The sequence below is a fragment of the Tetrao urogallus genome, assembly GCF_951394365.1.
Source record: "Tetrao urogallus genome assembly, chromosome: 1".
Taxonomy (NCBI): domain Eukaryota; kingdom Metazoa; phylum Chordata; class Aves; order Galliformes; family Phasianidae; genus Tetrao; species Tetrao urogallus.
The window spans coordinates 71,513,268-71,532,478 of record NC_136813.1 but is presented as its reverse complement, the minus strand read 5'-3'; the positions used below and the strand labels follow the sequence as shown (position 1 = coordinate 71,532,478).

Below are 19,211 nucleotides of genomic sequence, written 5' to 3'. Positions count from 1 at the left end.
ATAAATTCTTTTTCCATTTTTCCATTGCATTTACTTTCTCTGTATCAGCCTTTGAAAACCACTTTAAGAGTTCTCCAAACGAGAAGGGTCTTTTTTTTCCTACCAGCTTGAGCTCTTTCCTGTGAAAGGAAAGACTGAGATGTTTGGAAAGGCAATATGCTTTCAGTTTATTAGAAAAATAGTTATGTTATTGTTTTTGCAAAGATCAGCAGCCATGAGATGTTATTAAATATATTTCTGAATGTATTTAATATCCAATTACAAGACAGAAAGTAGATGGCTCAAAACAGGTCTCAGGATGAGCAGACTCCTTTGGGAAATGCCATCTCCAAACTGAAGATTTTTAGCTGTAAAGGCAGTAAGCCATTGGAATATGATCCCAAAGGGCACAAGCAGCGTTATATTGTCCAGAGGCTCTAAATATACACTGGAAACGAATACCTGGCTTTTCATTTCAATAAGGATAAGGTTTCCATCTGAATATTTTCTGAACTGAGTATCTAATAAAGGGTCTGGAACTCACTGTGGTTTATCATGAAGACACTGAAATTTTAGGGACTGTTATGTACAGGTTGGAGTGGACATTGCTAATGGCTTTCAAACCTCGGAAGGAATCTAGAGTATTTCTATTTAACCTGCTAATATATTTGCATTTTCTACAGAGAGATCACGGTGTACTCTTCTGATATTGATGAATTCTTAGAAGTCCTGTGAAGTCAGTAATTATGTGCTTGCTGCTTTCAGAAACCGGGGCACCCAAGATTGAAGTAACTTTCTAAAGCAACAAAAAGGAATAAAAACATCAGGCTACATTGTGCTGTGATCCCTCTGCAACACTTTCAACCTGACCTGACACCTGCCTTGCAAAGTGATTACTTTCAGGCCACTGGCGAGGTACGCCCTCTAAGATACACACAGGGATATCTCTAGATATGCTTGGCAGAGAGATAGAAGCAGATTTTTGTCCTCCTGAAGCAATAGCACTTTGTATTCTTTCTACTCTCTCCACTTAGGTCAATTTTCAAGCTTTGCTTTGACAAGAAAATGGAAACCAACTTCGGTCCAGATCTTCAACGATTTCTGAAAACTGATTTATTTAAGAAATCTGATGTCTTGTTATCTATCAGTGGGTGTTGGCCTCTCCTGGGTAATTAGTGACAGCAGCCTTAGAAGCAATGGCCTTTAGCTGTGCAGGGGAGGTTCAGGTTGGATATTAGGAAAACTTTCTTCACAGAAAGAGCAGTGAGGCAGTGGCAGATGCTGCCCAGGGAGGTGATGGAGTCATCCCTAGAGGTGTTCAGGAAACATGTGGATATAGCACTGAGGGATGTGGTTGGAGGTCAAGGCAGAGATGGGCTGGTAGTTGGACTAGGTGATCTTAGAGGTCTTTTCCAACCCTTATGATTCTATGATTCCATGTAAGATTAAACTGTGGTACATCCAGTCACTATTTTCAGGCTAGCAAATTGTGGTAGGAAAAAAGAAAGGGGCAGGGGGAAGGGGGGGAAGGGGGGAATCACATCAGAAGAAATAGTTGCTATGAATAGTAGAGGCTAAGTAAGATTAGGCTGGAAAAGAAAATATTTGACAATAGTCTTTGAAAAAGATCTCCTGTTTCTAGTGAGGTAATAATATAGTACTGTAATTATGCCAGAAGGACTGATATGGTGCTATTTTCCATCCCACAGAGCAGGAAAAAAAAAAAAAAAAAAAAAAAAAAAAACAACGGGCGCTGTAACAAAAATAAACCAAGGAAATTATTTTGTTAATTCACCTGTGATGATTTCAGGTCACCAATATTTTAAAACAAAAAAACAATTTATGATTAGTTTTATTCAGAGATAAGTGGTCATAGTTGCTTCTGATTTTTGTTTATCTGCACTTAAATTTCCAGTAAAAATTAATTTCTTGGCAATACACTTGACCTGAACTTCAACGACCATGAGACAAGGATTATTCTGCAGCTGACCTGTATAATCTCCTGGCTAAGGTATTGCAGGTTGGAATGATGTCCTGAACTGTTGGTTTTTATAATGTTCCTTACCATTGCTCTGAAAGGTTTCTAGAATTCATTTGCAATTCAGGAATGAGTCACAGTAGTCCTTTATTGTATATGGAGAAAAAAGCCTAATGACTTCCACTGGGAGGATACTATGTTCCTGTGGAACAACTGCAAAATTTATTTCTTCTTATGACACTTCTGTGGGGTTTTTTAACTCCTTCCTCTGATTTCTTACCTAGGAGAACACAAAAAACAATCTTGAGAGGCAATTAACTATTTGTTGTATGGATAGCAGACTAAGGAAACTCATTTTTCCAAAACTTTATGGAAAAAAGGAATTTTCAAGGGGAGCAGGGTGGAAGGGAGAGAGGGGGAGGGGGCCTATAATACCATACAGAAGAATAAGAAAAAGCCAGCCTATTTATGAAAATAAAAGGTCATCTAACAAACACTTCTTCTAGGTTCATGTAATATACACCCATACATCCTAAGCCAGATTTTGCAGTTATATGGGAGTATGATCAGTGGGTATGTTTACACATTCAGTATTATTGTAGAAGATTCATTGATGTTACCTGCTGTTTATATACCAATGGATATTTTCACCCATAAGTTTGTTAGTTGAAACTGGAGTTACAGCAGTTGATTTAAAATATCTCAACTGTTGGTAACCGTTAACTCTATTATCTACATTCAGTTCAACATCCTAGCACTTCTACTTACATGCTTTCATAAACAATAACAGATTGCTGATGATTCCATCATCTTTTTCATTGTTTTACCTACCTGCTTGTGTCCTTCTAACACAAAGAAATGACTGCTCTGAGAAAAGGATATAAAAAAGTGAGAAATAAGGAATGCATTTATTGCTTTTGCTAATTGCTTTAATTTAAGCATGCATCCAGTTATTATTTAGTATGCGTTTGCTCATGCTTTCGCATTTCAGACTTCTTCCATAGTGTTTCTGCGCCATAGTTCCCTGTCTTGTTTTTAGGTATGAAAATGTTAAGTGCCTTGGAGACAAAAGTCTTTTATAACTGAAGAGGTGATTGTTTGTGTTTTGATGACCAGTAGGATATAAGGAATCATTTGTCACAAAAACTGAAAATGTGGCCAATCTCAGTACAGTAATGGAGGTTTGTCACTCACAACAATGTTGACATTAAAATGCCAAATATCTGGTGAACACCAACAGGCATGGGGGCATCAGCACCTCTCCAGGAAGCCTACCCAGTGTTTGAGGGTAGGCAATGCTCCCAATAACACACTTAAATTTTTGGTTAGCCCTGAAGTGGTCAGGCAGTTGGACTTCATGACCTTTAAGGTCCCTTCCAACTGTTCTGTTCTGTTCTATTCTATTCTACTCTGCTCTACTCTACTCTACTGTACTCTACTCTGCTCTGCTCTACTCCAGTCTACTCTACTCTACTCTACTCTGTTCTATTCAGACTTTCTAATTTACATATTTCAGTGCTAAAACTTCAGCATGTATTTCCAGTTACTCTGCATGTGATAGGAATAAAGGAAATTCTGATACATTTTTAAGTGAGGGAAAACAATACATTATCTGGAAAAAGGTTTTTATTATTGAAATTTGCTCACAAATTGGGAGCATTGTTCCAGGAATTAATTCACATGTGTTTAAAACAAGGTGGAGTAAGACCATTATCTCTCTATACAGTCATTTGTCTACATGTAGAGAAGAGCAATGAAAATTCAGGGCTAACACTTGTAACCTTCTACTAATTCACACGTGAAAAAGTCTGGTATTTAAGCAATCACAGTCAGAAGGCATATCTTTGAGCTACTTAATAATAGCTGTTGTAGAATACATGCATTTTCCCCAAATTTAGCAAGGGGCGGAATAAATTAAATCAATTCAAGAAGAAATTAGACAGTATTTTGGATGAATAATCCTAGCAAGTTTTGCCTAAATCTTATGGTGTTCATGTAGTTATAAGATTTTGGACATCTGATCCAGGTGAGCAAAACTGAAAACTGTAGGTAAGCCAGAGAGATGGAACCATGTTTGATCTATGCATTCCTGTAGGTAACACTTCAAGAAGGTGAGGATGTTGGCACAGGTGGAACAGAAAAATAAATGTGCCTGTTCCCCTAGAGAATGGTGATGGGAGAATGCAACTACTGTTATCATGTCTTCAGAGCTGCTGTCATACTTCCTACAGGAAGAGAAAAGCTATGAAATGATCTATATTCGTTTTACGGAAAGGATATGTCTAATTTCAAAACTCTGACAGCTATCTAAGAAGGCCCTTTGATTTATTCTGAGTCAAACTAGGAAACTTTACTTGGCAGATATTTCTGGTTTCTATCCAGCTTGGCTTCTGCTTATCCTCCAGTATGTACTACTAGTGAGTATATCAGATTCCAGCTGTGTCAAAGATGAAACTTCATCAACAGCTACACTTAGCTTGAACAATGGTACAGATGAGTGGGGACAGCAATTTCAGCTGAAGGATTCAGTTAAATGGTCTCACAAAGCAACTAAATTACTATAGTGTTGTAACAACTAGCCCATTTAGGAAGTATTTCTGCCTTAGGCATCTTTTACAACTTCACATTTCTTTCACTGTCCGATCTTTTACTAATGTTTAGTTTCCTCCTTCCCTCTCTCCAAAACCAAAGCAAAACAAACAAACTGGGAAACAACCCTCAAACATTGTGTAAACCTTGAAGAGGATGAAAAATTAAGGTTGCCTGAAGATTGCCATGTACATTGCTACTAAGAGCATATGGAAGGTTTGGAGATACTACAGTGAGAACTGTTGACCCGAAAATAGACTGCTTTAAAATATATCTGACCTTGATTGTTACCTGTGGTGAAGAAAATGTTGTGAGCTAAATTCAGACAATTCAGTTTTTCTCTGTATTAGTCCATAAAATAAAGTATCTGCTCGCTCACTTCCCAGCCCAGAAACCAAACCTCAGCACTCTGAGCTGGTGGCCAGATGGCCTCTGAGGTCACTCATCATTTCACCATGAGGTAGGATGTTTCTACACCTTCTTGTGAAGACAAGCAGTTTGCTACTAAGGACAAAGGAAGAAGAACATTGAAGGGGAAGGCTAGGGAGATTTAGAGCAAAAAAAAAATCAAAGCACCTACATCCTCCTCTTCAAGATTCCAGCTGCCCTCTCCCATCTCTGCTGTCACCGAAGTGATCATTCCCTCAGGCGAAGTGTAACCCTCTCTATATGTTAACTCTCTCTCCTCTTCCAGTAAGAATGGCTTCAGTACCATGGCAAAAATGGGTTTTGGTTGGGACCAGATCAAAGAGCCTGGAGTCATCAATAATGAGCTGGGAGGAGGAAAAAGAAACAAGGGTGCTCAAAGACAGAAAGGGGATTTTTCTTCACACTGAATGCATCTCCAAGAATATACATATACATATACGGATGTATGTAGTTTCCAAATATATGAATATAGTTTCTGAAAAAAAAAATTAGAATTCTATGAAGTTTTGACCAGACCTACTGAGGTGGAGACCATGGTCTGAGCATCCTGTTTCCACTGTGCTTGCTGTTTACTCCAAGTCTAACAAGGAGGCAACACCTCTGTTTGAAACTTAGGAAAAGGGCTCCATAAACCCCATCTCTCACTCTATGGGCTGGAAGCTACAGATATATTCTTTACTGATCTATAGACTGCCCACGTGTTTATTCTGAGTTGTACAAAAGAGGTGTTGTAATAGTTAATAGATCACTGAGACATGAGCAGACAGTGCTCAGAAAATTAAGGCATGACCAAGAACAAGTTGCCTGTAGAATTTTCTTCAGGGAAGGAGTTGCATCTAAATATAGGATAAATAGCAGAATGGGAAAAGGAAATACCAAATAAAGCAGAGAGTGTTTAAAAGGCTCTACTAGGAGAAGAATATGTGTGTTTGGGGTTTTTTTTTGACCAGTGCCCATTTTAGTTATAGGGATCTAAGCCAGATTCCCTTTCAGTGCTAAATACGTCTATTGAAGTCCAAGCAACAGACTTAATTGCAGCAGGAAATTGCTGTTTTAAAAAGCATATCTGTAAAGAACGGGAGAATGCACATGGCACATATGTGCCTCAACAGTTTTGCTAAATAAACCATGAATTTTGACAAGTGTGTATCTGTACGCTTGCCATGGAAATAAGATTGTGTAACATCACAGCTGAAACAAAAGTTCAGCCTCTGAAAACTGTGGGGGTGTGCTGCTAAAATGTTTGCTTCCAATGCTAGCTGATTACTTTTATAACTCCCATGCATCTACTTAATGCTCTTTTAGACAACACATGGAAAGGGTAGGTGCCAGGACTGCAAAATAAAAGCATAATAATTGTTATATCTAATGGTCAGAGCTCTATTTCAGTGTTTCACAAAATGACAGGTTTCTTGCATTAGAAAATTTAAGAGATGAGACTTCCCACTGTGTTTATACAACATTCTATCAAGCAGAGGTGTGGAAAAATATTTAGTTCTCTGTTTAATGAGGAAATTGCACTATAGGGGGTATTAATAGCATTTTTGGGAACCAATAGGGAATGGGCTATAAAGACTTTCAGATTGTTGATAAAAAGCCATTCCCCTGATGCTGAGAGCGGGAATTACAATGAGGAGCTGTAACTGTTCATGACCCCGTGATTCAGCTCAGGAGTCTCACCCAGAACCCAGCACACAAATTCTCACTACATAAAGCAGCAGTGTGTATGGTAAAGTGTCATCTCTCCCATCAACCACGACCAAGAACTAAGCAGCTGAGAAAGTCCGTGCCGACAGAATGCCCTGAAGTGGTAATTCTGGCACAGATTTGGTTGTCAGTTACTTTGTGTGGGAAACAAACTGCCATCAACCATAAGACAAGCACAGATATCTTTATCCAAAAGATAAACAGCAGGATGAGGGTTCGTTGTTCTTTCATCGCACTAAGCTGTAGAGTATCCCTGCACTATCTCTGCAGATCAGCCGTTCCCATTCAGCCCGTCTCGACCAGTGCTCAGAGGATGCAAAACCCGAAGTAACAAAGCTAAGATTTTCCAGAATTGGCTTGAATTTCAGAATCACTGGGATCATTCACTGAAGGCCTGTTTTATATTTCATACAAACTCACTCATAGAGATATTAGCATAACCACAGCATTTTCTCCAGGTGACTTTTGCTGCCCTTTGTTGTAGAGGGCTTTCTTACCTTGTTCCAGTTCAGCACACAGCAAAACTCATCCTGTCCTGAGGCATAAGCACCAGAAAAGACTACTCTACTGCACACCATTTTTTTATCTCCTAAAATCAGCTGTCTGGTGTAGAAGGGAAAGTGTGAAGATATAAGCACACACTCATGTGCATGTGGGAATGTGCATACATTTGTGTATACGAATATATCTGTGCATGTGTTGGCAGGCAGGTTCCTTAAGATGCAGCCCCAGAGGAAACAAGATGCTGTCAGAAGCCAAAGTGTCTATATGTCCTGCTCAGTAGCCACAAAATGCACCAGGTACTGTACAAATCCAGCCTTATCAAACACTTCTTGGGCTGACAGGGATACATATTCCATGGCATTTCCCCAGGGACAATGATCCAGCTATTTATAATTGTTTATTACTACTGTATTAATGCTAGTGTCATCTATAATAAAAAGTAGTAAACATATAAGACACAGCTCTACATTTCAAATTGTCTCTCTAGACAGTACCCTTCTGAATTGCTTGGTTTGTACAGAGCTGAATTGACGGTGCTCTTATTTTATACCCAACAGTTTTGCCAGGAGTGGACAAGTGTGACACGTCCAATGTAACACATTGCACACAACTGAAGTCAGGCACATTAGTGACCAAACCATGTACAACAGCACTTGTGGTTTTGGCCAGTAACAAAGAGGAACCACACAACCTATGTGAGATCAATGGCAACTGATGAGCTGATGCATTTTATCAGAATGAGATTGCTTAAGACAATGACTGCAGTCAACTTTGAGCTAAGCTGGTGGGACATGTCCAGAGGAAGGTGTGTCAGGAAAGGAATAGGCTCCCAGCTTAGGACTGGAAAGTATTTAAGCATATATTCCAGATGCCCTGAAGGAGACACAGATTAATGTGTCATGCCTTTTACAGGAATCCTGTTCCTTCCATCATAAGAAACATCTTTTGGGCCACATGCAGTACACAGCTGCCGAGACAGGGCATGCTGTGAAGGGCCGAAACATGGAATTCATCTATCTCCTTTTGCTCTCTTCTCCCGTCGACCGGTGGGAGATAAAATTAAATTAGAATCTCACTGGAGCTAAACCTTGAAAAAATCTTGAAGTTTGTTCACACCTCTCATATGGCAGAACCCTAAAGCAGAGCATAATGTCATCTGCAAGACAAGAGAGTAGAGATATACAGAAGATATGAAGCATCTTGGTAGGAAATTTGAAATTCACCAAATGGCAAAGATCCTGTTACAGTAGTTTTCTTCCCCTGCTGCTGAGATACTTGATCTATTAAGTCACAGAGAGCACAAACCCGGCAGTTCCAATGCACTGGGAGGATTGTATTAAACCCGGTCAGCAATTACCTGTAACACTGGATAAAAATCTTTACTCTGAAAGCAAGCCTTAAAAGGTCAGAATGCAATTGCTGTCACTGGCAGTCGCCACAGCAGCTCTTAGCCCTATTGCAAAGCAACAGAGAAATGCAAGTTGTAAGTTGAATGCAAACCCTAAAATATTGTTTCTGACATGGTTTTAATGTCAACATTATAGACACAATATACATGAGCTTTCTCAACACTTGCTAGCCTTAATAAATTTACCTTTACTCTTCCCCAAATTTCACTGTTGTTCTGTAAAAGCTCATTATGAGCAAGCACAGAAGTGACAAATGAAACCGGGAAAAGTGGAGCTGTGCCAAGGAGCCAGTGAGAAATTCAGACAAGTTTTCAAGGCCCTTTGCATTGCTGATGGAAAAGGTAATACACAGCTTAAAGCTGTATTGCCAGATTAGGGTTAGAGCTGGACAACGTGCCACCTCTACTGCAATAAAATGGAGAATGTCAGTGTCTGGGGCCCAGTTCAGGTGTCTGGGATTTGTACCTTGGCAGGTGCTAGAAGCTTCCAGCTTGCACCAGTGCTGACAACCCCTACTGCCTTAAACCCACGAGCTCAACAGCCAAGGCATTTCCCAGAGCTGTTTCTTCATCTGGACAGCCTTCCTTGCTTGGTCACATCTGCCATTCCTCTCCACGGGGCCTCCAATTCCCCGCATTGCAGCATGTCCCCCACGCAATCAACATAAAAGATTTCAGCTGGCCCTTTGCTGCTTCTAAAACCCTGCTGGCTCCCCTCAACTTGTTCACAGACAGCAATCAGCAGTTAATCCCAATCTACTTCTCAGGTGGTGCAGGTAAGCCTCATTATATTCTCACATAGGTGCTCTCATATAGAACTGAAAAGGTCTTAAGAGTGATTCATTGCTCAGTCTCCAAATCTTGAGGTAAGATGTTACTGCACATCAGCTCCTGCATAAGCATCAGTGTGTGCTCTCTGCCCTAGTGCTGTGCTAGCTTGAATGATTTCACAGTTGCTGTGTATTAACAATCATTGACAATTACTGCAGATCCCTCATACATAATAATTTGTGATCTAAGAGCTTGCTGCCTCCACTACACCACTTAGTTTATATCACTTTGAAAATAATTTCTGCTTAATTGAGTTAAGGTCAACTCTTATTGAGAGTGCTGGCACGGTGACTAAATGCAGTTCAGCTTATTTATTCTTAACTCATATTTTAACATTCCTGAGTGTTCACGTACAAGAACCAGATTTTTCATACAGGAAACGAGTAAATAGGAACATCCTGAGCATTACAGCCATTTAGCTTTGCTCTGCTTTGTGATGCTCATCCTCTGACTATGCCCAAGCCTGCTGGAACTAAAATAGTCTCCTCTTCCTGGGAAATCAACTTCCTATTGTAAAACCATTCCACAAGTTGCTTCTAATGGTGGCTTTACAAATGTCTCATGTGCTGCTTGAATGTCTCTAATTTGCTTAATAAAAGGACAATTTTTAGTTAATCAAAATCTTCTCGGTGGAATCGGAAGTAACAGTTCGCTTGCTGTCAGGTAAAATTGATTAGAATTCTTTTTCTCCTGCTAAAAGAGCGAAGTAATCTCTTGTTCAAACACATTTGTGATAGAAGCTACCAGGAGACATCTCATGCATTTATTTTCTGAAATGCTATAATATCAAACTTTGTCCAAAAAGAAGAAGTCATTAGTATCACAGCTTGTATATAGCTATTTTTGCTGTGACATTGTAAACAATCAGTGTTTCTGGCCTTAAAGCTGTTCCTCCTTCCCTGTTTCATCTTAGTCCTAAAAACCATAGCAACCTACCTGGCCATAGGAAAGGCTGGCAGGCCGTGTTACTGGCATCTTCCCACTGCACTGTGCCTGCCTTGAAATTTTCTTCATTAAAAAAGCAGGCATTGCTGCATGCAATTGAAGTGGGCATCATCACAGCAGCTGCAGTACCGAAACCCAAATGCCACAAGTTTCTGAGTAACCATCACTCCTGCAATACCCAAGCAAGGCTCGATAATTCTGCGGCATACGCTAGGGCTCAAAGCAAAGTGCAGCTTTCAGACAAAACCCCAGCCGACTAATGCAACCACTTTAAGGATGCTTTAAGGAAAGATGAGACAATTCCTGTATTGACCCAAATCTAAAACAAGCCTGAATCTAAGGTGACCTTCAGCTTTGGAAGAGCAGAAACTGTGGAGTGGCATACTGCAAATCAAAACACTAAATACTCCATGCTGTCTCTCAGCCTTTTTCCCTCCGTTTATCAGCACAGCCCAGCTAAAATCTCCCACACGCTTCTGTGAGCACATACATTTCATACAGCCCAGTCTTCCTTCCTCCACAGGACAGCCCCTTGGCCTTTGGTAGGCCATGAGCTACCTTGCCATGAGACCCTTCTCTCCCATCCTACTCTCCCAACCTCCTGTTGCCCATAAGCCTTGGGCACCTGTACCTGCAGTGCCTTGCAGTCACACAGCTAACTGCTCCAAGCTAGCTGTTCAGCTGCTAATTATTGCCAGTACGTGAGGGAAAGGGAACGCAGAGCTTTAGGACTGATCATTCCATTTTCTCAGATAGAAAAGTACTAATCCTCCAGCAAAGGTCACAAGTCCCTTCTTGTTATGATGGTACATCCCAAGATGCAGCTCTTCTTTCTATAAGCATTTTATAGCATTTGTCCAAAGTGAGATATAAAATGTTCAAATGAGCTCTAGGAACTTCTGATTAGTAAGTGCAACCTGTATATCTTGTAAATACAGCTGGGATCATTACAGTTCTGAGGCATTTAATCAGGATTCTCCTACATGTTTATACCTCTTAGAGAACCTGCCTAAATTCTGCAGAAAGAAATAGCCAGGTTCAAAACCCTCACTAGAGCTTGAAAGCGGCAGGGTGTCACTGAGTTTATGTGAAATTCAATAGGAATAGAAAGTAAGTAACACTTCTTATGGCCAACAAAAAATGATGAAACTTAAAGTAATCTGATTTAGAGGTATCTGGACGTATCTGTTCTGTGTTCCTAATGAAGTTCATCTACCACTGCCATCTGTATATGTACCCATCATTCCTTTCTAAGTGCTTTTGGAGCTGCTGACCAATTTCAAGGAAGTTTGAAAAAGCATCAGGCAAATCAAGTGTGTTTGGTTTGAGCATGATTCATGGAAAGAGGAAGTGAAGCGGAGAAATGACTGCCATGAAGCTGAACCAGTGTCCGCATAGTGGCTCAACTTCAAAACACAAATCTGTAGGGAATCAAAGCATGAGACTGGCTCCGCTGCTCACTGAACCATCCAATCACCACTCTGAAATCCATCTAAAACATCTGCTGGAACTCCACTGCAAGTGGAGCATGTATCTTGGTTACTGAGCCAAAGGTTTCACAGGCAGCAACAAATCGTGCATACCTCCTGAAGTGATGGTCAGTCAGCTCTGATGTTACTATTTCACATATGAAATTAATAATACACTATAACCAACAGGGAAAGAACAAGACAGGTTCCAAATCACTGCCAGAGCTTATTTTACCAACAGTGACTTCCATGAGCTTTAGATCAATTCATTAAAAAATATTGTTTTCAGTTTCTTTAAAAAATAGAAGCCCAAACAAAATAAAGTGAAATATTCATGTAACTACAGCATCTTAAGATCATTTCTCCTGAAAAGTGTAGGAATTGCAAATCAGAAGTCAAAAGAAAATATATGTGATGGCATTTTGTTATGTGAAATAAACGTCCATAAAAGAGCTATTGAATCCTACGTGCCTTCACTTCCCATGCCTGTCCTTCCTGATCATCAACAGCACTGACCTCCTTTGGTAGGGTATCCACGTGATTGCAAAAGAAAATCGCACTTGTACCAATGGCTTATTAAATTTCTCATTAGGGCTTAGTATTTTCATCCGTTAGTAACCATTTGAATGGACCTCATGTGTTTTCTCATGGAGGGAGATTGGAAGCATGCCATATGTGCTGCAAGTATAAATGAGCACTTCAAGATTTATTTTAGCTGTGATTAAACTGTTAACAACAATCTAGACAGAGTCTATGAAGATAAGGAGGAGACACTGTTCACTGTTAAAGAGCATGTTATCCATGCTTCCCTTATTTGTTGTCTTTCTTTATACAATTAACATCTTTTAAAGGTTTGTATTTTGTTCTTACTAGTGGCAGGAGAAGCGTATTTATGCTTGCGAGAAGATGACATTTTTTCTGCTATCTCATTCCTTTTCCCATTCTTTCCCCTGGTAAATGAAAAGAACAGCTTGTATGGTAGTAAAAATAATTTCTCTTTTCCAAATACTGATTATTTTTCCCTATGTGTTTCTCACCAGCAAAGAGTGACCCTGGGCCTGTGGGGCAACCCCCAAGACTTCCACTCCCACCAGCCTTGCCAGAGGGGCTGATGAGTAGATTAAACTATCCCAGATCTGAACTGGGACATATCCTGACGTATAGGTCTGTCTTACAGGGCTGTGTGATAGGAAAGATGACTAGTGCCCTTGCATTTCCTGAGGTACCTGGTCATGGGAAGCCCTCATCAAACTGCTAGGATTTACAGCACTTTACAGCTCCTTGGTTGGTCTCTGTTAGTCCTGGTGGACATGTTCTGTTATTTTTCCAAAACCAGGAGAGGCTAGAATGCCTTACAAGCAAAGAGGCAGAGGCACTTGTCCAAGTGCATCTGTCAAGACTGGGCACAAGATCTTGTCTCAGAGGTGAACACTGGATAAAAGAAAATCATTTAATTCTCCATAGTTCCTTGACTTCTGGCACAAAAGAAACAGTAAAACTGTTGTGCAGTTAATACAAAAAGTCACAGCTGAAAGGCCAAGACTTTGGCCAACTGTACAGCAGCACCTGAACCAAGACACCATCCTCCATGCAGAGAGGTCCTCCACTTCCTTCTCCAAGCCCAGAACTTCCTCTCCATAACATTTAATTTACAAAGCTGGGGGGAATAAAGAGTGGGTGGAGCCATTCCAGATTTCCTGTTCCCACCTGGAATAAAGGAAGCCTGGACAGGCCAAAGGAAATTGGAGGTCACTAAACCTCTGGAATACAAGATTTCACCTGACTGTTGCTGGATTTGAAAACTGTCCCTTCCATTTAAAAAATCTGATCATTAATGTACCCATATTGATTGCAAAGGACATCTGAATATGTTTGTGTATTGTTAAGCAGTTATGAAGTTTTTGCAGGAGTCTGGTGTGTATATGATAATCAAAAGAGACACCCCCAATTAGTATTGAAGTTCAGCCAGGATTGCTCATCTTCTCAAAGATTGAAACTGAAGCAAAATTTGACTTTGTCACTGTATTAGTCTGAAGTGCTATCAACATCTTTCACCTTGTGCCAACCTCCCCCCACCCCTCCAAAACCATTCTCTTTGCTGCAATTTTAGCAGCTTTAGCAGATGGATACTCTAGTCTTCAGCTTCACAAGATATAGTACCTAAGCAGAAAAAAGTGCTCTATACCCTCTAATACCAGAAGGGACTTTTGACCTTTTAAGAGAAGAAAGACTTTCCCACAGCTCTTCAAAAAACTGAACATGTACTAGCAACTGAGTTAGCCTGGAGCTGGTTTCTCTGTCTGCTCCTTCAAGAACTGCGTCTATTTTGACTTGCTTCTTCCAGCTGCTCTGAAAACTTCACTACAAGCACCAACAGCAGCTAACAAATTAAAAGTCACTACTCACTGGCAGAGCTGCTCCTCTTCTTCTTCATCTGTGACTCCATCAATGTCCCAGGGAATGCAAAGGGCTTGCCTTCTCCCACTGCCAAAGTCTCTCTCCATGACAGGGGCAGGAATAAATCACCAACCCTCCCCTCCCTGGGAGCAGGGAGTGCATGGAGCTGCTCTGCACCCAGTGCCCTTCAGCCGGGTGAGGATGGAGCCAGCCAGGCTCAGAGCAGCCACGGAAAGCGTGTATGGGAGAGAGGGGGAGAGTGGCAGCGGGTGTCTGAAGCCCAATCACGTTTCATCATTTTGCAAGTTGGAAATAAGATACGTCTACGAGGTCATGTGCCCCGAGTGATTTACAACTACAACAGCTCTATGGGAAGCCGCGTGAGGTTTTCTTTTCAAAAGAAGCAGTGCTTTTTATTGATATTTTGTCCAACATCCAGGCTTAGAGATTGTCCATCACATTTAAGACAGAGTGCTGAAGCACTTAAAAATATATTAAACCTGTTTCAAAACCCACAAGACTGGGGGAACCTCCAACCAGCCACCTGAAATGTGGGATTTAGTACTTTCTGAAGCACTTGGAAGATTTCTTCATGACAGTAAGTGGAGCCTTGGATACTGAGCCTAACACCTAGGTTTGATAAGGAAAAAAGCCTCGAGAAGGAAAAAAGTCAGGCCAATTTACCGCAGGGGTGAGAAAGATGACAAAGTGAGTGTGGCTGTGTGCCTATACCCATTCCCCTGGCTAGGGAAAAATGCAGAAAGCAGCAGCAGTCTTCCACTCTGCATTGAGCTGAGCCTGGATGTCAGCAGGATGATCTTACACAATGTAGTAAATAAAATGCACACATTGCCTCATGTATCTCGGTCTGGCAGAGGCTAATAATATAATACTTATATAGAAACAAGGAGAGGCTCCTTGCTTGCGGGAGTTTATGATGAACTCACATTCCAAGTGTTTGAAGTCCACCTAAGGGGAAATTTAAACATAAGCACTACCAGGGAGAAAGGGAAAACTGTGAGATACTTCACCAGCAGTAAATAAATAAATAAAAGAAAATGAGGCTCTAAGCACACAGGAATGGGCCAAAGGCTGAATGTCTTTGCAATTCTTACCTCCAATTATGGACAACACTGAATGATTTAAAGAGACATTGTAAATTCAAATGCAGTGTTTAAAATAATTTATACTCAGAATTTAAGTCCCCTGAACAGTCTATCCCTACACTGGTTTGGCTTCTTTCATCTGCTTAATGTATTTCACACCTCTCCTCTAGCACAAACTGAATTTAAAGAAGCTGGAGATTTTCCTTAGTTGAAAATGCAGGATACATTTTGCACACAAAAATCACCCTTTGTCAGAGGAGGCTTTTAGAAACCTGCAGCAGGTTTGGTACCCCCTGGGACTGGAGATCATCCTTGGGTATCAGGTGAAGGAGAAAAACATGCAGGATACTGGAGTGCAAGCACCATCACACAGATATTGCTCTGATAGGCAAAGCTGAGATTTGGCACCAAGAACTCCTGTTTGGACCATCAAAACAAACCCATGTGCATCACAACAAGATAGGATTACATGGCATTCTAGGCAGAAAAAAGTAGAGGGACAGTAGAGACTGGAAGGAGACTGACACACTGGAAGATGGTGCTAACAGCATCCACCTCCTGGCCACAGCCTGAGTTCAGGGACAGAATTTCACCAGTGCCCAGATGCTTCACATTTGTTCTTACGTGGATTGCACTGGAAATTGCCATGATATTTCTCAGGGAACTGGTCCACAGTAGTGTCTGCACAGGTTAAAAAAGGGACTTTCTATTTTTCATTTTGGCTGGATCACCATTTGGCGCTGCAAGCCTCTGGCTCCTGACCACGGCTGTTGAGTGCAGCCACAGCACAGGCAGTAATGATGAGATGAAGCAGGGTCAGCACTGGGGTGCTGCTGTTTGGCAAAGGTGTTGCAGAGCTCAGAATCAGTGAAGTTCTATACTGGATGTCAGGAAGAATTTCTTCTCAGAATGAGTGGTGAGGCAGTGGCACAGGCTGCCCAGGGAGGTGGTGGAGTCACCGTCCCTGGAGGTGTTCAAGGAAAGGGTAGATGTGGCACTGAGGGATGTGGTCAGTGGGCATGGTGTGATGGGATGGCAGTTGGACTGGGTGATCTTAGAATTGTTTCTAACCTTAGTGATTCTATAACCCTAACACATCACACCCTGGCCTACCATAAAGCACCTTGGAAACAGTTCTTAACTCCCAGCCCCAAAACACAGACAGAAACTCAAAATCTCTTCCTCCTGTCTATTCTCCGTGTCCAGAGCTAAGATCCAAAGGTACTACTAGCGGTGCAGATCGCGGACAGTACCCTTTTAATCTGATGATATTTCCATTTTCCTCTCCAATTGGACTGTGCTTGATGTTCTCCCTTCTTCCCACAACAAAAATAAAGACACTGCAGCCGTTTTGACAAATTTCGTATTGAAAATCAAAATGGTTGTGAGTACATTATGGAAAACACTTTAAGGGACTGTGGCTCTTCAATTATTTACAGCAATATTATACTCCCAGATTTGCCTTCACAGAAATAGTATCAAACAGAAGCAGAAAGGGAATAAAACATTGCAGCTATTTTTAAGGCACCTAACATACCACGCAACTCCACACCCACCCCCAAGCTCTGCTCCTCACACTATGCTGCGGCAGGGGGAGCACTGGCAACACCAGGGATGAGACAAACCGAACCCTGGAGCACTACTTACGGTCTGCAGCACCAGCAATATCATCAGCAATTAGCACCAGCAAAATCACCAGCAATATGTGGCTCTGGACAGCCTGGTCTGGTGGTTGGCAACCCTACCCACAGCAGGGGGGTTGAAACCAGATGATCTTTGAGATCCTTTTCAACCCAGGACATTCTATGACACTGTGAATATCATGTCCAGTGTTCGTATCACTTAACAAAAGCTGTGAATGTATTTTACTTCATGGCTAATTCCTGGTGGAAATCTTGGTGCAGCTGGAGTCCATGCAGCTGTTTCCCATCCTATAAGGACACAGATGATTTTGTAGGTGGCCAGTGGGAGAGCAGATGTACCCCTGCTAAGACACTTTTCCAGACTTGTTACTGCTGCCTGTTTTGTGCACCCAAAACAGCTGCTGGTGGGGATTTAGGAGCACTTCCTTGAATAAGACACACACTGCATTGTTATTTACAGTCTTTAGCAGATGAGTGGTGAACCTGAGACTGGTTAATACATCCACTCTTGCCTGTATTTTTTAGGAAACCCAAGAAGAAACTCAACCTTCTCTCCATTGCTGAGGACACCCCTCACTGACAAGGGCTCTGTGTCTTTCAGCAATTTACTGCAGGTAAGGCTGCAATATTGGGAAGCAAACATTGAGCTGCTCTTTCTCCTTTGAGACTTATTTTACATAAATGTCAGGCCAGAAGCATAATAATGTTCTCTATCCCAGAGACAGGAAACATTGATATAGGGAATACTTTACCCTTGTATGTCCCCTCCTGGGATGGTTCCTGCCCAATCAGGTCCCCCATTAACTCTAATAGTAGCAGCAGAAATGGCTTCATCCCTCTCGCTATTGCTGCCCACAGGTGCAGGTGATCTCCTTCAGATGGTTTATGGGAAGATAGTCACAAGAGAAGGGAAGAAATTTACCTTACTTCACCTTACTGAAAATACCCCCTTGCTTTAGAATATGGTTGAGTTGCAGTAATTTTCATAAAATGGTCATGAAAATCAAGGAAAGTTAAGCACAGCTCAGGGAGATGCATTCATATTCTTAATTTGGCATCCAAGAGTGATTCCATGGAAACTCATGGGACTGCTCATATGAACAGAGTCATAAGGATATTCAGGCTTTTGTGGAACTAGCTGGGTCTGTACTCCTTCTTTACAATGTGATCTATGAAGTGATTCTTTACAACCTCACATCTTTGCAGATCAGCACTCTTTGGAAACATCTTCTGCAGCTGTGTTTATAAGCGGGAGTGTGGTGTACAACAAAGACAGGCTGCGTGCAATGATGAGCCACACACATGCTTAAGGAACTGCATGCAAACCTCATTATCTGAAACCCAGCTGATAGCTAAAGAAAAGAGAGATGATAGTTAAAGAAAGGAAGGAAAAGGAAAAGTACAAACCAGACAGCTTGCCTGTTATAGTGAGCCTTTAAGAACATTCATCAGAGAAATCCAGTTCATTCTTCCTTTTACTTTTGGAACACTGAAAAAAGAAAAACATCCAATCTGAAAGCTTTTAAAACGCTTAACTTGCCCTGAGCATGCCCTTGTATGCTCTCCCCTTCCTATAGCTCACAAGAATAAAAAGCCTTGAAGACCAGCTAAGGGCAGATTCTGTGTTGCTCAGCCACTCTCCTACTCAGGGTTCTCTGCAAACCCCCATACAGCTCCTGCAGAAGAATTTCTTTCTGTAGTCTGATTCTACCCTTTCCCAACCAGGGGGAAGCTGTCAGTGCCATGCATTGCTCACCATGTAGTGGCAGTCAGTTGTAAGGCTCTATTTACAGACCTTCACCTTCAGACTGAGACATGAGCACGCAACTCACTACACGCTTAAGACACCTGCCATTCACTCTTTTTTCCCTGCTTTTATGTTCATTAAAAGCACAAACAGAGAAATAAAAGAGAGGTCTTATTTTCAGAAGAAATAGAGCACAAGCAAGGGACCAAAGGCAATGGAAGAAATCCAATGTGCTGTTGGACTTTGCTCACTCATTGCCACGGGAAATACAGCCTAGGTGCACTGGTGGAGTCATCCATCGAGTCTTTCCTAACCTCAGTGATCTCCTAGAGACATAGGAGAAATAAAAAAGTCGTAAACATTGCATATCTGATTTTACACATTATTTACTTTTTTTTTTTTAAATTAAATATTATGAAATATTCAACCATTAGGAAATGAGAGAGGAATGGCAAGCAAGTAATAAATAAATCTTTATA

General features: G+C 41.2%; 1 protein-coding gene across 1 annotated transcript in view; it reads right to left on the bottom strand.

The window, feature by feature from the left end:
* FRMPD4 (FERM and PDZ domain containing 4) overlaps positions 1-14,343 on the bottom strand; it is a gene marked incomplete at both ends in the record, with an annotated part of 397,855 nt that extends 383,512 nt beyond the window's left edge. The window contains one exon of the mRNA XM_079546966.1: positions 14,246-14,343. Within this exon, the coding sequence (XP_079403092.1) occupies positions 14,246-14,343 (98 nt within the window). The remainder of the gene's footprint in view (positions 1-14,245) is intronic.
* Between the last annotated feature and the right edge of the window lie 4,868 nt (positions 14,344-19,211).